The sequence below is a fragment of the Ictidomys tridecemlineatus genome, chromosome 4, assembly GCF_052094955.1.
Source record: "Ictidomys tridecemlineatus isolate mIctTri1 chromosome 4, mIctTri1.hap1, whole genome shotgun sequence".
Classification (NCBI taxonomy): Eukaryota; Metazoa; Chordata; class Mammalia; order Rodentia; family Sciuridae; genus Ictidomys; species Ictidomys tridecemlineatus.
The window spans coordinates 167,729,876-167,752,630 of NC_135480.1; the positions used below are offsets into that span (position 1 = coordinate 167,729,876).

At 43.0% G+C, this 22,755-nt stretch overlaps 1 protein-coding gene across 5 annotated transcripts in view; it reads right to left on the reverse strand.

The window, feature by feature from the left end:
* Positions 1-22,755, reverse strand: part of Mob3b (MOB kinase activator 3B) — a 186,899-nt gene that overhangs the window by 10,547 nt on the left and 153,597 nt on the right. For all 5 annotated transcript variants that reach the window (XM_021732350.3, XM_005334194.5, XM_078047729.1 and 2 more), the window contains exon 3: positions 18,885-19,087. In XM_021732350.3, coding sequence (XP_021588025.1) covers positions 18,885-19,087 — 203 coding nt within the window. The remainder of the gene's footprint in view (positions 1-18,884; positions 19,088-22,755) is intronic.

Below are 22,755 nucleotides of genomic sequence, written 5' to 3' on the forward strand. Positions count from 1 at the left end.
ATACATACATACATACATGTGTGCACACACACATTTAAAAGTAGCTTGATACATGGCTGGATGGAAGAACGAATAAAGTAGTAGCAGGCCACAGGAGAGTGAGCAAGATAGAGCCATGATAACAGAACCCTAACTGATAAACAAAAGTGTCTTCCTCTCCTCATAGAGAACTGTCATTCCCTGTGTCTCTCCTGTGTGCCAGGCACTGTGTTTGGTGTCGCACATTCATTATTCTTCCAATCAGTCCTTATAGCAGTCCTGGGTGGCAAGAGGTCTTGTCCTTACTCTAGAGAGGGGGATCTGAGGGTAAGCACCTTGGCCAAGGTCACATAAGTAGTCGTTAGGGTCACCAGGATTGAAACTTGCCCATCTGTATCCCAAGGCATCCTGCTGAACACCTTCATTTGTATCTTCACATCTCTCAGCTGGGTGTCTGAGCCAGCAGCCCCGCCACACCCACACGGGCCACAGACATGGGGAGGTGCAAGCAGTAATGGGGACATGCTGCAGGGAGGTCCACAGGCAGGGATACTGTCTTTCCTCGCTGGCTAGCAAGGAAAGTCTGAACTTGAAAAGGAAGGCAGGGCGGCCAGATTAAAAAAAAAAAATTAAAGTTCTCCAAACTCTATAAATAAATGTGAGCTCCAGCTAGCACATAGGAAATGAAAATGTTCTTTCTGCTGTCTTTTAGGAATGTGGGTGGCAAATAAGCCAAATGAAATAAAAATAGAAACACTCCAGGCCAGACCTCCCTAAACTGGAAAGAACAATATTTATTTGATTAATTCTGTTCCTAAACAGAAGCCCACATTACTGACACGAAGGGTGTTTCCACAATGTGTGTGTGTGTGTGTGTGTGTGTGTGTGTGCATGCTCGCACATGCACGTGCCAACAAATATGCAGGCTCTCAAGTACATGTATACATGTGAATGGATAAACACATACCCGCCACCCACGGAGAATATTTATCCATACTGGTGTAAGAATCAAACTGCTCTTTTTCCAAACCCTACGAACATTAGAAATAAGTCACCAGAGGGTAAACATATCCAGCCTCTGGATTTGCACTGGTTCATAGAAGGCAGAGCTGCACATTTCTTAAGTCCTCTCATTGAACCACGAGAGATGAGTGACAGACAGGTGGGGCTGCCTCCGTGCCTGAGGAGAGCCAGAGTGTGAGTCAAAACTGCTTCTCAAAATCCCCTCCCTGGAGCCCTGCAGGGACCTCATGCTTTTGAGCACCCTGACTGGCTCTGCAGATAGACCCACTGTGCCTTGCCATGCTGGTGCCCTGTTACCCCGACTAGGACAGTACAGTGGTGCAACATGATTTCTGCATCAAGTGATGCGACCTGTGACCCAGCATGGTAGCCCTCTCTGACTTTCACTGCTGCTTTCTCCCACTAACACCCAGCTGGCCTCATTAGCCCCCTAGGAGGTCTGGGCAGTTATAAGGGTCTAGCCCCTCACTCCCACAACTGCATTCATCAGCACAGCTGGATGGGTGGCTGGCAGAAGCTCCTTGTGCCCTTATTTGGGGATGAGCCACATCTTCTCTGAGGGACGGAAGATCTAAACATGGCCCACTACCCACCTGTGCCTGACTCTTTGAAAGCTGGGTGTGGGAGGGCAGGGTAAGGAATCCTGACCTTGACTTTCATCAGGGATAGGCAGAGGTGAGGCTACAGGACCAGGCTTTCACCAAATGTCAGACAAGCTGAATGGGCCTAGCTTTAATGATATTTAAGAAGCCCTGAAGAAACATGATTTGTCATTTTGGCGGTTTTCTGAATTTCAGGGCATGGGTTCCTGAAGGAAGAATTTACCTCCCCCTGGGAAAACAAAGAATCCCATAGAAGCTGCCAGCTCTGCTGAACTTCACTGTGGGGCAGAGCTGCCATCACTTCATAAGACCTCTATTGTGTGTCTGATGAAAACATATGGGGAATTTTCATCCTCAGTGAGCCTGGAATTTAGGAAGTTTTGTCATTTCTTAGAAGGCTCATTACTTTGATAGAAACAAAGTATTACTTTGATGAAGTAAATAGACCTGGAATAAACTGGAAATTTTGTTTTAATAAAATCAGATCCATAGATGCTTCTCGACTTGCAATGGGATTATGTCCCGATAAAGCCATCACAAGTTGAAAACAGTGTAAGTCGAAATGCATCTAATACTCTAACCTACCAACCGACCGTCCCAGCTGAGCAGCACAGAGCCCTGCAGAGTGAGGTCGGTTCCCCCAAGCATTGACACGGCTGACGGGAGCTGAGGCCCACGGCTGCAATATGGCATCTTGACAGAGCATCTTAGCACATTGCTAGCCTGGGAAAAGGTCAAATCTCAAAATCCAAAGTGTGGTTTCTACTAAATGTGTGTGTTACTTTTGCATTATCATAAAGAAAAAAAAATGAAAAATAAAAAGTTGGACCATCATAAATTGAGCCGTTATAAGTTGAGCTGTTGTAGTTATTTGAATACCACCAGCTGAAATGTTCTCCAGCTCCCAGAGAGAAAAAAATCGAGGCTCCTCAGAGCTTGAGCAGCTGAATCACGATTTTGTGTCCTACTTCAGCACTGACTCTCCTCTCTGTGAGGTGGCCAATGGTGTTCCCCCTGCAGAGAAGCTGAAACTTGGTTTGGTGACTTGCCCAAGGTTATGTGATTAATACTTGGCAGAGAAAGAACCTGAACCAGGACTACCATTCAGATCTTGTCAACAGGCCTTGGAATCCTGTTTTCCCTAATTTATATCAGGGACCAGAAAAGTACAGCTCATGAGACAAATCCAGGCTTTACCTGTTTTCATGTGACTTATAAACTAGGAATGGTGATTGCATTTTCAAACAGTTGAAAAAAAAATCAAAAGACTATTTCTGACATGTGCATATCATATGAAATTAAAATTTCAATGTCCATAAACAAATCTTACAGGAACACAGTCACATCCAAGGGCTCTGTATTGTTTGTGAATGCTCCCATACCTCAACAACAGAGCTGAGGAGTGGTGACGGAGACCATATGGCTCATATGCCCAAACTTTCAGCACTGGGCCCTCTTCAGAAAATGTTTGCTGAGCCTTGCCTGCACCAGGCCAACACCACAACCAGAGGGGCTCTATAAAGTCCACATGGTTACAAATGGATGCCCAATCTTTCTTTCCAAAATTGATCTGGCAATAAAAAGCCCATTATTTCTCCTATCTCAGGAGACCAGTCATGCCACACCAGTAAGTTCCTACACACCTGAGGCAAGAAAGGAGAGAGCTCAGCATGCCTGCAGTCCTTGACAGGTAGATGCCTAAGGGTTCAGAGGAAGCGAGAGGGGAAAGTCCTTGTATTTCCTTATTCTCAGACTCATGAATATGAAACACGAAAATGATATGAGCTGTACCTTTAAGAAATCTGCCTACCAGGCTAAAGTGATTTTTACCTAGTGGAGTTCCTTATTCATTTGTTCTTCTGATATCTTACTATGAAAATGGAATTTTAGAATTTTTAGCAATAGGGAACATTATGGGCTATTGTGATTATTCTGTGTTTTACTCTCAATAGAAAAGGGAGATTGCCTAATGTATTGGTAGGTAGCAGTTTGTAGCAGCACTACCTCAGTCCAAAAGAAATAAAAGATGTCCTTTTTCTTTGCATACTTTTGGTTCCCAGTTCTGGCCTCAATTGTATCTCCTAAGACCTGCTCATATGAGAGAAAGAGGAACAATAAAAATAAAAATTACAGGCCTCAAGAAGGAAAGATCTAGAGCTGGATCTTAGTAATGGTTGCACAACAAGGTTAGTAAAATTAATACCACTGACCTGTGCATGTTACATAGTTGATAAATTTTATCTTATATATATTTTATCACAATTAAAAAACATTTTGAAAGCTTCATAGCTATCGATTTTGGAAAAAATTAAATCTTCAAAAAGGAAAATTTTTACATACAATTCCATTAGCAAAATTTTTTTTAAAAAGTTCTCAGAGAAGGAGTTTTGGAAGATTTGAAAATTTATTTGTATAAAATGAACACTACGCATATGTGCTTGTGACAGTATGCCCTTATGCATGTACATGTGTATACCAGAAAATATCCATTTCCAACTAATTTAATTCCCTCTGTTCCTGCTGCCTGTCTTGGAATTAAAAATGTTTTCTAAAACTCTTCCATTTAGAATGATCTCTATCAGTGCAAAATGCCAAGTACCCTTTCACCAGCAACAGAAACCAAAATAGAATAACTACGTTTGAGAACTGCTTAGAACTGCGCCATCATACACCAGTGACACCACAGGCAACCAGCACAATCCCTGAGCACCTCCTGAGAGTCCCCTGTAGTGCACAGAGGCAGGCTGTTAAAAGAGTGAGTTCCAAAGAAAGAAAAAAACCACAATAGAAAACCTTAAGCTGAAAATGGAGTTCAGCCATGGGCAGGAGTGCCAACCTTAATGAGAAGTCTTCATCTTTAATCACTGGGCTGTAAAGCTAAAGCTGAATGTGCATGTGGTCAAACATCATAACCATTTCCCGTCAATTTGCCAAGTTTTCCAAAGATCCATAGGTTAAAACCTCTCAGCGTGTGCTGCGAGCACCCTGGTGCTTTCCACCAGCTCCTCAGAGCGCGGGGGTGTGGGGTTGGTTCTGAAGACTCTTCTGTGTGGAGCGCACACAATAGCAACAGCTGCTCACTGCCCGGGCCTGGCAGCGACGGGGTCAACACTCTCAATGCCAACTGGCAGTGACACTGGTCTTGTCAAGTGAAGCTGATGACAAAGGAACAGCCATGCTCTGTATCCCTTGGTGCCTTCAGCAAGACAGTCACTGCAGACCAGCAGTACCACTCCAGTACAAGGCAACATGCTATGAAGTTGACACTAACTCCATCAAATGACCTGTCTTGTCTGCTTCATCCAAGCCCTATGCAACCCAGTTGTCCCCTCGGTTCCCAGCAGACACACAAATACTTCACTTCATCTGCTTGCAAATTCTGGATTTTCAAGATCAAGAAAATTTCTTAAAACAGTACTGTAAGTGTAGACACTGTACATGTGTAGCCAGGTTGTAATGGGCCAGAACCTGTCTTGCTTCCCACGGGCTCCATCTGAGGGCAAATGGATAACTCCTGAGCAAATCTGCACTCCAGGAAGGAACATTTTATGCCTGAGATTTGGAAATAAAATAATTGCTCTAATTAATTGCCACCACTTAAAATTCTTCACCTAAAATGTTCTAATTGCCTTTGGTTTGGAAACACTGGGTGTCCATGTCCACAATGAAACCATTAGCTGGAGATGCATGGTGGATGCTCCCTGAGGGTCTGACCTGTTAAGTCATATTCATTATCTATCTGGCTTCTGTAGGCGAAGGGTTTGGGTCTTTGGATTCACAGCCATTAAATGTGCTGAGGGCAGGGGTCATCATGTCTTTTGAGCGGCCTCAGCACTTGGCGCCAGCTCTTTACACACCATTATCTCATTTGAGTCCCTCAACCATGAGCAACGCATTGGCTCAGCTGAAGTGACTTGACCATGGTCTCACAGCTAGACACTGCTGAGAGAGGGACAGAACCTCTGTTTTTGGACCTGGAGGCCCCTGGAAATCATCTAGCTGTTTTAGTCATCAGAACCCATTGGGGTAAGTATGTCCCTGAGGGAAAATCCTCTTCAGATGTATTTCATTAGCAGAGTATTGAATTTAAATAACTCAATAATTAAATAAATGAATTTAAAGTGGCATTTATAGAATTGTGTATAGATTTGACTCGTAGAATTGTGTGTAGATTATGTTCTGCCTGTGGGTGGCCCTTAAGATTCACATGTAGGAACCGAATACCCAATGTCATAGTATTAAGAAGTAACTTTTGGGAAGTGATTAAGTTATGAGGGCTTTGCTCTTACAAAAAAAAAAAAAAAAAGTTCCAGAAATTCCCCTGGCCTTCTACCACGTGAGGATGCAGCTAGCATGAGCCATTTTAGAAGCGGATAGATAGCAAGCTGTTATGGCTTGGATGTGAGGTGTCCCCCACAAGCTCATGTGTGAGACAATGCAAGAGGTTTGGAAGAGAAATAACAGAATTATGGATGCCTTAAACCAATCCTTGAATTAATTCCCATGATGGGATTAATTGAGTGGTAACTGAAGGCAGGTGGGTTGTGACTGGAGGAAGTGGGACATATCGGGGTGTGGATTTGAGGTATATATTTGTATCTGTCAAGTGTACTCTTTCTCTCTGCTCTCTGATCATCATGCGAGCTGCTTCCCTCCACCACACTCTTCTATCAAGATGTTCTGCCTCCCCTGGAGCCCCAGAGAATGGAGCTTGCTGTCTGTGGATTGGATTGAGAGCTCTAGAACCACGAGCCCCCAAATAAACTTTTCCTCCTCTACAGTTGTGCTGCTCAGGACTTTTAGTCACAGCAGCTAAAAAGCTGACTAACACAAGCCTTTACCAGACACAGAATCTGCCAGGGCAGGGATCTCAGACTCCTAAGCCTCCAGAGCAGTGAACAATAAATTTCTTTTGTCTCTAAATTTCCCAGCCTAAGATCTCTTGTTCTAGCAGCCTGAAAACACTAAGACTGGCCACTTTTGGGGTCTGAAGTAAAAATGAACTTGCTTAATTCCAGGTTCTATAAAGCTATGTGACATTGGACAAATGACATCACCTCCTTATCTGATTTCCTTCCTTTCTGAAACGGAGTATTTCAGAAATAAAAAGAGTATTTATCTCACAGAATTGTGTGCAGATTAATGGGTAATACATAAATATATTTCCTGTAGTACCTGGCTTATAGCTTTACTCAAAAATTCTCCATTATTATATCAAGGATTAAACAGAGCTAATAGAAAACATTTAGTGAGCTGGGCACAGTGGCGCATGCCTGTAATTCCAGTGGCTTTGGAGGCTGAGGCAGGAGGATCATGAGTTCAAAGCCAACGTCAGCAAAACAGTGAGTCACTAAGCAACTCAGTGAGACCCTGTAATATTTGTATTTTGTAAATAAAATACAAAATAGGGCTGGGGATGTGGCTCAGTGGTCGAGTACTCCTGAGTTTAATCTAAGTACAAAAAAAAAAAGAAAAGAAAACATTTAATGAGGTCTGGAGTCTAAGGTATGGTGATGATAGCTGCCCACAGGGGTTGAGAGAAACATCATTATGGTCTAGACAAGGTGCTGGGTGTAAGGTTGACTCGTGGGGAAGGACTAGGGTGGGAAAGAAATTCTGAGCTTAGAAATAAAAGGAGAGGGCTACATGCATCTAAAAAAAAAAAAAATCAAAGTGAAGAGGTCACCCTCTGGCTCAGGAATCTTGTTGACCTCTAATTCTTCCCAGACATTTGAGAACAGAAAATTTGGTATTAGTTTCAAAATGCGATGCCTGGATTACCAGCATCCGAATTACCTGGGTGCCTATTAAAAATGCAGATCCATGAGCCACATACTGAGGCATCATAGGTAGTGGCACAGCCCATGCATCCAGGTCCCTCACAAGCTCCCCAGATGTGTACAGGAAGGAGTCAGTCAAACCGCTCATCTCTACAGGAAAAAGTTTGAAAAGCCCCACAGTGTCCATGAGAACCATCTGGAGAGCTTTATGTTATCTTGGAGATTCTGATTTAGGGCTGGGATAGAGCCTGAGAATTGGTATACCTGAAATTGCCTCAGGTGATGTGAAGCAAGGAGAGAGAGAAACTGACTTGTAAACACCTGTTTGCATACCTGGAACAGCTATGGTGTATGGGGACTTAGGTCACGGGCCTGGGAGACAGATGCATTTCTCAGTCATGGCATCCATTGGGGCCAGTAAGAAGGCTGAGAGATGAGCGGTTTGACTGACTCCTCTGGGCACCCTCTGAAGAACCCCACACAGGCCTTTCCATCCAGCTGCTTTGGAGCCTGATGTTTAGGTCTGCTGCTTTTAACTTTAAAATTTATAGTAAGAGACTGACAAAGAGCTAAACGAAAAGTTTCCTGCCAGTGGGTTCCTCATGTCTTTCTCTGTGACGTGGATCACTTTTTGGTTATTATAACCAACTGAAATGCAGATATTCTAATGGACCCTTAGAGATGAATGGCTACTTTTTTTAGTTTTGTCTTACTAATTACCCAGGCAGCAAGGAAGTCAAAAGTTTTCAGCAAAGACTTGTCAAAACATTGATCTTCTGAATACTGAAGGTGTTTTAAAAATATGTTGGGGGCATTTCCTAAGAATACTTTTTAAAATAAAATTTATTGAGGTATATTTTGTCTTCAGTAATATGCTTTTATTTAAATGCACATTTTGATGAGTTTTGACAGATGTTTGGTCCCATGTAACTAACACCATAATTAAGGTACAGTGTTTCTATCACTCCTGAAGATTCTCCCTTGCCCCTTTTGCAGTCAAGCCCCTTGACCTGTCTGGGGCCCCTGCCAACCACTGATCTGCTTTCTGACACACTGGATTAGACTGTTCTAGAATTTGACATAAACAGAATCAAACTGTATGGGCCTTTTGCAACTGGTATCTTTTACTCAGTACAATATTTTTAAGAACTCTCCATAGCATGAATTATCAGTGAAATAATATTTTGGTTGCTTCTTTCATGTACCGGGCGTAAGTGTACGAGGGCCACAGGATCCTACTTCAATGGAAAGAGCAGGTTTCTGGAGTGGGCAGCAGGTTACAGTGAATTGAAAGGGAAGTGAGAAAGCAGAGACAACTGGCTAGATTGGCTTCTTCCCAGGAAGGGGAAGAAACAGAGATCACAATGAGGTAATGGGAGTTTTCACTGAGGCTGGGGATTTCTAAGTGAATAGATAAGGGTGGAAAGTATGCTTTACCATTTCGGACACTAGTCCATAAAAGATGATGGCTTCCATCTTGGTTACCCTCTCTGGAATCAGGGCATCCAGGGAGTGAGCAGGGAACTAACTTGTAGAGTGAAGATTAGTCATCCCCAAGGAAGGGGCAGGTAAGCTGAGACCTGCAGAATTGGCAGGACTTAGAGAACACGGAGGTGGAGTGTTTTGTATACAGAATGGCTTGGAGGTGACAACACATGGCCCATCATTCAAAGAATGCTGGCAAGTTCCTTTTGGAATAGACTATATCTCTTTTCATTTAAATCTACCTGCATGCATTTATTTTTATTTGTTTTTCCAGTTAGATTCATGCTCTAATTGGAATCTATTAGCACTAACATGGTGGAGCTAGTATTGATTCGTACTCTGTCCCACTACTACATATAGCTGTACCTTTGCCAATGGCTTGCATATCTGACCTTCATACATAAGATTACATCATGAGAAAAGGTTCTAAGACCATACAAGTGGCCATGTGAGACCCTAGATGGGAGCTTGACTGTAATCTTATCCTCATGCCTTTATCTTGGTGGGACAGATGGGTGATGAGAGAAGAAATAGTGTTACATTTCAATAAGTAAATCCTTCCTTCCTTCAAGCCAAAAGTTAATACTCATTTGATGGTTTTTGGAGCCAGAGAATCTGGTCTTATCTGGCCGGGAAATTTGAACTAGTCTAGACCACACATAGCAGCCAAAATTTGGCAGGCTTGCATTTGGGCACCAAGCCATACTGACTATTCATTCACATTTTCATATAAATGCTCAGGAAGATGAATTAATCCCTATTGCGATTGATATTTTGAAGCAGTTTCCAACACTGTAGAACACAGAAAGGGGGGGGGAATTCAATAAAGAATTGGTATCCCAGAGACCAACAGCACTCCTAATATTTTAAGCTCTTTCCTGACATGGAAGGTCTGATGTGAGTCCTGCGGAGAAATGTTGAGCTGACAGCTTTGAGTTTTATCTATTCTGTACCTGTAAAGTGGGAGAGAAGTGGCTTAGCAAAGAGAAGCAGATCATACCAGAGGCTTAAAGAACAAAATGGAAATGGCCCATTCAGGTAGCATGGGAACAATTTAGAATACATGGGCAGCCATCAGTGGTATGAGGGTATCCCTAGTGTGTTGTGGGAAGGACCTCTTGAAGAGAACATTTGATCTGGAAATGTTGGACAGAATGTTCCATGATGATGAAAATGTCCAATAGATGTGACATGCAGCGCAACAGCCCTAGTCGTCACATGTGGCTTTTGGGCATTTGAAATGTGGCTAGCAAGATTGAGAAATTATATTTTACTTTCATTAATTTTAGTTTAAATGGCCACATATGGCTAGTGGCTACCATATTAGGTGGTACAATTCTAAGAATTAGACAAAAAGGTATCATTCTTTGAAAATGTGAGCTTCTTACAGAATGGAGATGTGTGTTACTTGACTGTTACTCTGTGCTCAGCACAGTGTCTGACATACAAACGTATTCTTTAATAGACACCCAGAAGCCCTAAGAGGGGCTTACGGTACAGAAGGTAGATCATATAAGACCGTATAGTCAGAATTTCCCAAATGGTATTTCAGAGCTTCAGACTTACAGAATGCTTGGTGGAAGAGATTCCTTGATCAAAGAAATGCTGCACATTCTATGTCTTTCTTAGAGAGTCAGGATGCACATTAGCAAATTGAAGAGATCTGAATTGCAGCATTAACTCAGTGTTTCCCATAGTTACCTGACCATGGAACTCCCTTTTCATATAATTTCTTTTGACCTCCCTTCGATCTAGTAGGTTCTGGGGAAAATACTTTGGGTAACAATGAGTAACGATGGGAGTAGAAGGAAAACTTCCAGTTAATTCCTAGAAGATAGGAACACTTGATTTTCAGCACATGGCCAGCAGCAAGTAATAAAGGTTTACTGAATGGTGTAAAAGGCACTCTGCTCCAGGCCAAATCAGAGGCAGCCCATAAACCATTTCCCCAGCTGAGGTCAGAGAGAGGACGGAAGTGTGCATGCAATTCTAAACATTCTCAGGCTGCCATAATGGGCACCTGCAGAGCACCACAATAATCCAGCACCTGAGAACTAGATGCAATAGCAATTCAAAACAGAAAAAGAGAGTTTTGGGAATATATTAATTGTTTTTAAGCCTGCATTTTAAAATCTAAACAAAATGGCTAAATATTGAGAATTTGTTGTAATTAGAATATCAACCCCCATATAAAGGAAGGATCAATCAGAGATATCGGATGGTGTAAAGCAGGAGGGGGCATAGACATTAGTAGAAAAGAAAAATGATAAAATGGAAATCTGATTGAGACTAGGACAGAGGTTTGTTCCTTAGTACTTTCTAAGGCTTAAGTTTTGCTAATATTTTAATAAGGAAGGATTGGAGTTAAACATAATTAACTATAGTTTCAGCTAAATATTATTTCTAGTTATTGTGCATGCACTTATCCTTAAATGTAATCAATTGTGTAAAGGCCATTACTTGGTAGGGATTAATTTCTTTTTAACAAATCCCTTTTTTTTCTCTTTCAAAACTTAAAGTTAGAAAAATATAAATATAAACAAATCTCTTCAGATCAAGTTAAAGAATCTGAGCCTTTTATTTTCACTGAGATAGGAGAGAGCCAACATAGTTCTCAGTCCTGGACCTACAGGCCTCTTGTCCTGTGAGCTCCAGTCTTTGTTGTAAAGGCCTTTTACATGCATGAGGGTTACTGATTACAAAAATGATACGTGTATGTGATGGAAAACCTGAAAAGCCCCAGAAAGTATCAAAAAGAAGCATTGCCCATAATTCCATCCAGAGAGAACCACAATTGACATTTTTTGCTATATTTTCTTTTTCCACTATAAACATATGATTAGTGATTCTCCAATACAGCGCTGGAACCTGCTTTTATTTCTTAACATTAAGTGCTGACAACTTCCTGTGGGCACCATTTTCAACCCTAATTGATTATATTTTTAGGCCAGGGAATTAATTGACCCATATCTTACCCCTGACCTGATTAAATACAAACAACAACAACAACAAAAAAAAAAACCAAAATAAGCAAACAATAAAGAGCAGAAAAATGAAACCCCAAACCAATCACCTACCATACTATAAAACAGAAGTAAAAGCTCCCTGGACATCAACAGGGATGAAAAAATAGAACTGGCAAAGACACTCGGCTGAGTTTGCACAATGCAGCTCCCTGAGAATAATGACATATTTCTTTGCTATTTTTCAAATTGACACATTTGAGTTTATCTGCCAAAGCTCCTAAAATAATCTCTGGCAGGCTCTCCATCTCACCTCTGGGCTTTTGGGTTGCCCTAAGCAACCAACCACCAGCTGATACCAACACACACACACACACACACACACACACACACACACACACACACATGCACATCATCCAAAGAGAAAAAGTCCTGTGGATGCAGACTGTAGCTACTGACTGTACCATGACGGGCTTTAATCCATGAAAATCCACAAAGGCCTCTCTAAGCAGAGAGAGGTTAGCTTGGATAGAAGATAACAAGCCTTGGGACATGTCAAAGATTGTAATCTCAGTCAGTCAACATGGGGGACTCTAGAGATTATTTCTTTTACAGATGGGAAAACAGAGGCCCAGAGACATTACAAACCTTGCTCCAGATCAGACAACTAATGTGGTAACTTAATAGTGGGAATGCCATTGTAAAGGCCAAATTTGCCAGGCTCATGGGCTGAAGATCTTTCTTCTACAAAGACTGTGTCCATGTTTGAGCCATTTGGCTGAAAGTCAAGGAACCTGCCTAACAAAAAGCAGTCTGCAGGCTTTTGTACAGATGATGTTTCAAAAGAAAAGGTCTTTTCAAAGGCCCCACAATGGCTTTTCATTGCCAGCTATTATGGAGAGCTGCTTGGCTCATGTGAGAGGCTCTGCTTCTTTTCACAGCCCTGACCTGATCTTGCCACTGCAGGCCAGTCTTGGCTACTGCACTCACCCAAGTTTCTCCAAGGGAAGTGCAGGCACAATCTGGCCATGTCTTAAGGGAACACAAGGTCTGCTTTTGCTTAGGCTCAGATGTGGGGGGGGGGGGTTCATGAGATGAGGCTTTCTACATCTTTGGTCTTCAAATGTCTAGTCCTCAAACTGCTTTAAAAAGTTTCCATCCTAAAGTGATGAAGCCTAGTATGAAGGTCAATCATTCGTCAAGAGTTGCCAATCTTGTGGGTGGGGTGGGACCTGTGCCCCAGTGTGACAAAATATCTGAATGAGGGATGGAGAAGAATGTGACTCACATGTTTAAAAACTGCCCATCACACCTCTCTGAAGTAATGGCGACACGTGTGAGGGTAAGAAATAGCAGAAGTAGAGTTAACAAAGTATTTGGAAGTCAAGAAAGGGAGCCACTGCTTATTTCTTGAAGACACTTGCACGTGGTGAGAACACAACCATGGGTGTCACACCACGTGGGAAGACTGAAGAGAAAGAACCAGTAGGACTGGGCTGTGAAGCCCTCTCAGATGGAGCTTCTCTTCCCTCCTCTTTCTTGCTGGCTTTCCCTCTTCCCCACAGGCTTTTTGAGGAGTACTCCTGGCAAATACTGATCTTTAGATGTTTCTCCTTTGTTTCACTTTCCTGCCCCACTGAACTAACTCCCAATCCTAGAGGAGAAAAGACAATGTGCCAAAAATTGTATTTCTCAAATTTGAGGATAATTTTCCTCTCAGGTCTTTTTCTTTAAAGCGTGGTCTGCAAACCAGCAGCACCACTGTCACCTGGGAGCAAAATGAACACTCTCTCAAGTCTCATCCTGCCAGATGTATGGAATCAGGATTTGCATTTTGGCAGATGATTCCAATGCACCATACAGTTTTGAGATGTACACTGAGGGTGCTTGGTATTAGGCACTAAACCAGATGATTCTGATTTGCATATCCTGGATGAAGCTCAGATCTGCATGTTTAAAAACCCCATCCTCAGGGGATTCTGACGCAGGTAGTGTGTGGACTCCTACAAGGAAACACTGACTGAACCACAGATCTGTGGCCCAACCACCCAGCCAGAAGTAACAGAATAGCCCTGCTGTAACCCTTGGTTTCACAGCAGCACCTCTACAAAGTGGGTGACGGTATAATCATTTTCCTGGTTAGCAATAAGGAATGGGGTCTGGGAGAAAGAATGGGAAGGTCACTCAAGGGTCAGCGGCTATATTAGGGTGTACCTTCCTGTCTGTTCTTCCCACCTTGCCAATCTTTCCCTTCCAGCCCTAACCAGCTCTTCATTCACAGCTACTGCATTGCTAACAGCCCTCATTGAGTCTGATCTTGTTTTTAGTGAAAGGCCAACAAAATACTGCTAGCTGTTTGTGCTTCTTCAATCAGGGCCTGGCCCATTTTCCAATTACCAGCATCATTTGGGCTCCTTTCCTCCAACTCTGAACTTGCTTGAGTTCGGGTCATCTTTAGCTGATACATTTACATGAGAAACGGATGATCTGTCACATCTGTCACTGTGCCAGCCTCCCCCTCCCTGTCAGATAGCAAGTGAAATGGCAAGTGTTTCCCTGGGTTCCCAGGCTGCTGGCTGCAGAGGTGGAGCAGCAGGTCCCAATGGGAGCCACAGTGCAAGCCCTGGAGGCTGACAGACATGCTGGCCTTCACTGTGCTGGCCAGTGTGACCTTTTCTCAGTTTCTGAATTCCAAACTGTATTCCCACTAAGAGGACTGAGAGGGGTGACCAACTATCACAATTTGCCTGGGACCAAGGTTTTTCCCATGACATGGAATTTTCAGTGCTAGAATTGGTAGGGTTGGTCACCCTGTTTGGCATACCAGGACACAAAGGCAGTGTGGGAGCATTCGACATTTCCTGGGTGATCCATCTGGAATCTGGGACAGAGATCATTGAGGGCTGTGGCCACCTTTTTCTCTGTCATGTCTGAAGCTTACAGTGCTTCCCTTCACTCATTTATGCCTTATTTTGTTTTTAATCTCTGTTACAAATTGGATAGGGTAAAGTATTATTTCCAAAAAGTAAATGGCTAAGTGAATATCTGCAGGCATGTTCTGAGGTAAGGAAGGTACAAAGGAATGGCGGGGGGTGTAATCCCTTTGTCCCTAAAGTACTCTTCCCAATTCAAAAACATATTAGGTATTTATGATGAACTAGGGACCATGGAGGTTTATGTCCTGCTTATTCCCAGTCCTCAGAGAGCTGACAGCCCCATGGGAGAGACTGATTTAAGTACAATTAATTACATTTGCTTCAAGGCTACCTAGGGGTTCATTAAGATGGAGAAAAGGCCGAGAAACCTAGGGAAGAATTAGGGTAATTCTTCCATACTATGTGCTAAGTACATTTCTTACATTCATGATGTCATTTAACAGCTAATATTTCTTAAGCATTTACCATGTGACTAACCCATTTCATTTTTAGAACTCTATATATACTTATTCCATGAATGAAGAAAATGGGGCTTTGAAAAGCTAAGTATCTTACTTAAGGTTGCAAATTAATAAATGGAGGGTCCAGGGTTGGAACCCAGAGAGTCTGAGTCTTGTCTCCTGCTTTGTATGACACTGAATCTCCTACCCTTCAGTGTGCTGGATCCTCAAAGTAACCACATGCCAGATACTCAGTCAACGTCACAAGAAAGCAGCTGGTTGGTCTCTGGGAGCAGAGGGTGGCTGTGCGTGGTGGAAGCACAGAGGAAAGAACGTGGTGGGTCTCTGAGTTCTACACTGGAATCCCAAGGCGCACTCCAGGAGCGCACCACGGGTGGTGTGAAACCTCTGGGAATGCTAATTTTCTAAAGAAAACTGTCTGGACAAAGGCTGCCCTTCTGGCCCCTGGCTCTAGTAGAGTCTAAAGAATGTATGAACAGAATGTGAAGGCACAGACTGATTTCTTCCTCATCCTTCCAGGGCTGAAGTTGGGAGAGATTCATTATATTTTATTTCCCAGCCTGCTTTATAAGCTTCTGGAGAGCCTATCTTTCTTACGCATATAGAATATTTGAGCAACTTGCTTTGTGCAAAGAGAGTTCTTGAAATAGGCAAATCAGACAAAAATGCATTGATTTGATATGCCACATCTGATCATAACGTGTTCACTGCAACAGCAGACTCAGAAGTCCGATATTCCAGTACCATCAACTTACATAAGTTTTAGCAATAATGATCCACAAGTGTAGTACTCTTCCTAGACATCAGATTAAGCATCCAGAGCCTGACATCATAACACATCCTCAAAAACTGTCACAGCATCTATTCTTGTGCTTTATAGGTTTTGGTTTGGGTGAAGCAAATATATTATTTCAGAAAAATTAAGTATTAAAAAATACTAACATTAATTTCCCTATAACTATAATTAATAAAACATAAGGGTAGGAAGAATATTGTTCCTACGAAATTTATAGAAATAACAAACTTCTGGGGAAAAACTGATATTTTCTTGCCCACTTCCACTGTTAATAATTCCTGGTTAATATAATCATAGTTTTTCTCTCAGACCCCAAAGTGGGCCTGTTCAGGGCCTGCCTGTGACTATGAGACTTCAAGTCAGCTCCTGGCACTGCAAGGTGCTAGAATTCCTGGGGCCGTTCTTCTTCAGTTAGAGAGAAAACAAGATGATTTTTTCTTTTTTCTTTTCTTTTCTTTTCTTTTTTTTTTTTTTTGATGGCAAAGAAAGGCTTTCTCTACTTGCTGATTTATACTCAGCTTTATCCTTCAATGGTCTTTATGCTTCTGTGCATAAAGGAGAAATTGACTTTCTGCTCTATCCATCTGAAATTCTGTTCCTTTAGCTCAGCAACACTGAACAAGTGGGCACTCAGGATAGGCCTTCTTTAAGGCGTGCCTTTGGGGAAGGTGTTTTTCTTCCACCTGTTGATACTCACTAAAGGGAACTGAACTCAAACCCTCAGACGCAGAACCATGTCCCCCACCTCTTCATTGACATAGCCCCTCTCCAATCGTTCTTTTGTCCTTGACATTTTATGAAATTAGCTTTATCAATGGTTTCCACTCTTTTAACTTCCCTGAGTTATTTGCACAACCTTTTCTTCTTGTGGTGGCTGTTTACCCTCAACAGCCTTTATAAAGGACAAACTAGTAAAACTCCACCATCAATGAATTTCAGTTTATTTCTATTTGAGTTGTCCAACTATGTACAGAGATAACTCAGTTTCTGCCCTCACCCAAAGCTTTCTAGAAAACTGTTGAGAAAGAAAATGAAGAAGGTTAGCTCTTCTTTAGCCAATGATATAACTTTTTTTTTTTTTTTTTTTTTTTTGGTATCAGTGATCGAATTCAGGGGTGCTTAACTAGTGAGCCACATCTGCAAATCTTTTTTTATTTTCAGACAGGGTCTTGGTAAGTTTCTTAGGGAGGGCCTTGCTAAGTTCCTGAGGCTGGCTTTGAACCTGTGATCCCCCTTCCTCAGCCTCCCTACCTGCTAGGATTACAGGTATGCACCAGGCTGATATATCTCAATTGTATGCAAAAAGTCTTGCTATATTTCAGAAGAGTTTAGTGATGCAAAGAAAAATATTTTTTTTGCCACGTACTCCCACAGCACGATCATAGATTGTGAATTGAGAAATTCTAAAGGTGACATAAAGTTCATCAATATCTTCTTTGCCAAATACAGGTGCTGTACTATATTAAACATGTCTTTTATTTTTTGTATTTTGGTTCTTTTACATCTGGGCCCTATTGATCCTGGAGGCGCTGCCCCTCCCAGCAGCACTGGCTAATTCCTAGAAATAGTAAACAGCTCTTACCCAGACTGTTCACACAACAGCCAACACAAACCAGCCAATCCAGAGCCCACCTCCTCCATCAGCCTCTCACACCAACAGCCCCAGGGCCGGGACCAGACAAGTAGGAACAGCTCCTGTGCCCCAGAATCTGCTGAGATTATTCAAACTGGTGAACCCTAAACCTGTTTATCCTGCCATTCCCATTCCTTCTCATGGAAACTCCAGAAAAGGCTCTTGCCCATTTTTTCCTTGTTCCCTTGGTCTCCTGGCTGACCCTTATTTTTGGGTTGTGTGAGTATAACAAAGTCTTTTCAATGGCAATTGTCTGACCTGTCAACCTAGATGTACCTACATCATAAAAAACCTATAATTTAAAACATGTAAATAAGGAGATTCGTGGTGGCAAAAACAGATATCCTGTCCCCAGCATTCTGGACGTCAGTCAAATAAATTTAGATGAAACTTTGGTTGCTCTGTGAGCTGTACTAACCAAAACTACCACTTTAACTGTTTTAAAAAAAGAGACATTGATTTTAATACAAAGCCAAGTATGCTACTGGATAAGAAAGTACTCAATCAAGTGGAAATTGCTATGATTAAAGTGTTCACATTAAAGTACCTACCGATTCCAAAGGGGATGGGATTTTTAGGGTCCTAGAATTCCAAAGCACCCCTTGAATCCAATGGTGAAAGTAGCTTAGAAAGAAAGTGAAAATAAGCCTCACTCACCTATACACAAATCCTAATGCTTCATCTTCAGTGTTCTGAATTCTAACACATTCACTATAATTTCACTATAGTGGATTCACTGTGAAGGGCAGAGTCTCTATGGCACTAATTCTTGTTTAAGGCTTACTTCCACTCTTTCTCAAAGGCAATTTTACTTAACTTTGTATGCCCAGCAGCTGGCACAGAGTAGGTGTTAAAATATTCATTTACTGATAGAGAAAATAATTCTGAAACATCCTTGTGAATAATGTAAGCAATACCATAAGAGATCCAAGATGCCCCTTTAGGATATTAAGTAAGTAAGTGAATGGTTTCAGAGTTGAGAATTAAAGCTACTTCCTCCAGCCCAAACCACCATACCCCACCCCCCCTACATTATGCCACCTCTCAGGGAACAATCTCAGACACTTAATGGCAACAGTGGACATCTTGGAGTCTCTGGGCTCAGCTGACTACTGAGCCCTCTTGTTCTGCGACTCTCCAGCTAACATTGTAGGCATTTTCCATGGGCCTGGCAATGCACTGTGGCAAATGGCTGAGCTCCTGGGGGTGATTTGGGTAACACTTACCAAGGGCTCTAGCTCCTTTCGGTCTATGAGGTTCATCTCTGTGACGAAGTAATAGAAGTGTTTGTAGCAGGTGTTGACGTGAGCCTCTGCGCCCATCACAATGACCCGGTCAAAGTGGTGGATGTAGACATGGACGAAGACTCGGAAAAGGCGGCACAGGATCTTCTTGCAGATCTGAAGAAAGTTCTTTGGGAAGGGAACACCTAGAGAAGCAAAGAGGGAAAGGCATGAAACCACAGTGGTAGGAGGGAGTCGTGGGGAGGTGGCAAGTTAGGAAGCGCTTTTCTGCTTCTGTCCAAGGGGCAGCTGCTGCACTTTAGCCCAAGAGGCCAGAAGGGGATGGAGGATCAGGGTTATTAGAGCTTATGATTTCTCAAGATAATTCAGAAACCTGCTGTTTTATGTGAGTCTGCTGTGTTTTATGTGATTCTGCTATTTTTTTTTTTTAATGTTAAGTGGAAGTTTAAGAAAAAAAAATACAAGACTAAATAGATGATAAAACAGAACATCTCTCTAGGTTAGGTTTGGTCTGCAAGCCAGCTTGTTTGCACATTCTGGTCCAAAACCTCTCCCAAGGTACATTGTTTCTGAGGTAGGCAAATTCAGCAAACTCCCCAGATACTATGCATTGGTAAGAGTTAGGGGTTATGTTTCCTAAAACAGAAAGGGGGAACGACTGGAGAGTTACTCAGATTTCCACTGCTCTCAACTTGGCCAAAGCAGCACCGGGCAGAGTGGCAAGCCCACCTCCTTCCTCCCTCTCAAACACTATTTAAACTCTTATTATTTACACTGTCTTTAAGTGGCAGCACGTTGTAATGGATTCCTAAGTGAAACAGACTTTGTTTGAATTCTTATCTTCTCCTTTTCCAGCTGTTTAACTGTGGGCAAGTTATTGAACCTCTGTTTTCTCGTCTGTAAAGAGAAATGGAAACAAAACAAAACAGTCATAGTAAGACCCTCCATGCAGTTGGGAGGATGTTACCATGAGTAAGAGCCTCTACAGTGCCTAGAACACTACAGGAACTCACTCAGTGGGACTCCCTACTCTTCTCTCTGCAAGGTAAGGTCCGGAGCACGTAGCTTCTGGAAAACTTCCTCATCAAGAAAAGACAGACAATGACCAGACTTTCAGCAGAATTGCAGAGCTCTGCTCAGGGAATGCCCCAGGTTCCCAGAATGCCCAGAGTTTTGCTGTCCTTGCCTCCATGGGGACCTGGGGCAGTTGCCTGCTGTGAGACTCTGTAAAGGGATCACCTGGGTCCCCCAGGGCAGGATGACAGAGACAGGACACAGCTGGCAGTCGGCAGTGACAGGATCTGCCTTCCACAGGGTCCCCGCACTGATATTGGCTTTTCTTTAAAAACAAAATGGCAATATATCAAATGAACCCAGGGAGAGTCTCAGGCAAGGCTTGGCATCTGACTCTCTGGGTAACAGATGCTGGGGTGTGGGCGTAAGGGTGAGGTAAAGCCAGGGGGAAGGTGGAGGGCAGCTACTTGCACAGCCTATGGGCTTTCTCTGCTGGACCAGGGCCGCTGAACCCCTGCTGCAGGTTAGGGAGGGTCTGGAGCCTTCCACAAAGCCCAAGTCCCAGAGGAGATGGGATCCCTGCTAAGATAGGTGTGTTGACTTCGGAAGGTGAGTGCTGTAACTCTCGCCAGATGGTTAAAAATGTTTATCTTCACAACGCATCTGTGAAGTAGATCTTATTAGTCCCATTTCATAAGATGACCAACTCTGAGACTCTGAAGCATGACTCAACTTGCTAAAAAGTGGCAGGGCTGGGATTTAAACCAAGTCAGTCTGATTCTCAAATCCAAAGTGTGAGTACATCAGGAGTGTGACTGGCTTTCTTGCCTGGGTTAGAGGCACCACACAAAGGGGTCCCTGAGGCTTACTCCTGGGTTTTTTTGTTGTTGTTGTTATTTCTTTGGTACCAGGGATTGAACCCAGAGGAACTTAACTACTGAGTCAAATCCCCAGCCTCTTTTTATTTCTTGTTTTGAGACATGGCCTTCCTAAGTTGCATAGACTTCCTAAATTGCTGAATCTGCTTTGAACTAGCGATCCTCCTGCATCAGCCTCCTGAGTCACTGGGATAACAGGTGCACCACATTGCACCCAGCTGAGGTGGTGCAGAAACATAAGTATGCATAAGAAAAGGGATGGAGAAAGAAGGGCCCAGAAAAAGTCCACAGGATTGGAAACCACATCTGGAGGCAATAGAAAGTCAGCTAATGTACTCTGCTGCCTACAAGGAAAAATGTGCTTTTCTTTCCCAGGCCTTACAACCATGGACCTGGGACTAAGAGTGAAAGCTAATATTTACTGAGCACTTAATATGTTCTAGGGCCCATGCCAAGAGCCTGGTAAGTGCTGATAGAGCTCTCAGAACAGCCCTTAAATTATTATTTCCATCTCAAATTATTATTTCCATCTCACAGATGAGTAAATAGACTCAGGAAAATTAAGCAGCAGCTCAAGGTCACCTAGCAGGCAAACAGAGGAGGTATTTGGACCCAGGTAGCCTGACTTCAAAGGCATGAGCCCCTGGTAGCCTGAAACCCAGTGATGCTGCTCTAGGGCTCTACCCTCACCTCCAGCTCCACAGACCTTCCTTTCTGGACTCCTTCAGCTTACCATTCCCTCCCAGGCTCTAGTCTGGTGGAGGTTCACCAGTGGGGAGTTCCAGCTGTGCCAGTTTCTCTTCCTGGCCCTAAAGGCAGTGCCTGCACCCTATGTGCTAACCACAGTGAGGCAAAATCAAGGACAAACAGAGGATGTTCACAGCAATTTCTGCATCCCTCCACCTTATTCCCAGGCGGCTTTTCTCCATCCTGCCTCTGCTCAGCTCTGAACCCCTGGGCTCTGTCCTCTGTTTCTTACCTGGTCTCTGGCCTTGTCTCTGGCCTTGATGGCATTTGCCCTTGTCACTTCCCTTTGGATTATAGCTTTAGTGTGATGGAGAGAAATTGATTTGAGTCTGGAAGACCTAGTTTCATATCCTAGCCCTTGTGTTCACTGGCTGAATCAGCAAGTCATATAATCAATCTAGTTTATTATTAAATTGATAAACATATTTACTTTATAGCATTCTTGTAACAATACATATGCTGTGCCTAGACCTTTGTAGGAACTTTGGAACTAAGCTTTACTTTGTTATTTTCTATCTGAATTCCTTGGGTAGATAGGTATTCTGGTTTGGATCTAAAAATGTCCCCCAAGGAGCTCATATGTTAGGTAATGCAGCAATGTTCAGAGGTGAAAAGACTGGATTATGAGAGTTGTAACCTCATCAGTGGATTAATCCCATTTGATGGGTTAATAATTTGAATGGACTATTGGGTAGTAACTGTAGGCAGGTGAAATGGTGCTGGAGGAGTAGGCCACTCGGGGGATGCCCTTGGACTATAAGTGTCATGGCCCCTCTTCCTTTCTCTTATTTTTGGACACCATGAGCTGAGTAGCTTTCCTTTGTCATGACGTTCTGCCTCACCTCAGTCAAGAGCAATGCTATCGACCAACCATGGACGGAACCTCTGAAACTGTGATCCTAAAGCGAACTTTTCCTTCTCTAAGGTGTTCTTCTCTGGTATTTTGGTCACAGCAGTAAAAAGTGTAGGACCCCAGGCTCGGAATCTCTTGGTTCTGGCTACACAGTTGGGCCTGACGTGAACTATTCCTTCCCTTGTGTGTGCTTTGTTCTCCAAGAGTGAAAACGGGCTCAAGTCAAGACAAGCTCAGCAGGCATGACTTATCACCCCAGGCCAGTTCTGAAAGCTGAGCAGCAGTTGGGCATTCTAGGGCGTCTGGAGCCAAGGGGGGGTTTCCCACTAAGCTAGAGATAAGATGCAGGCCACAGAATGTG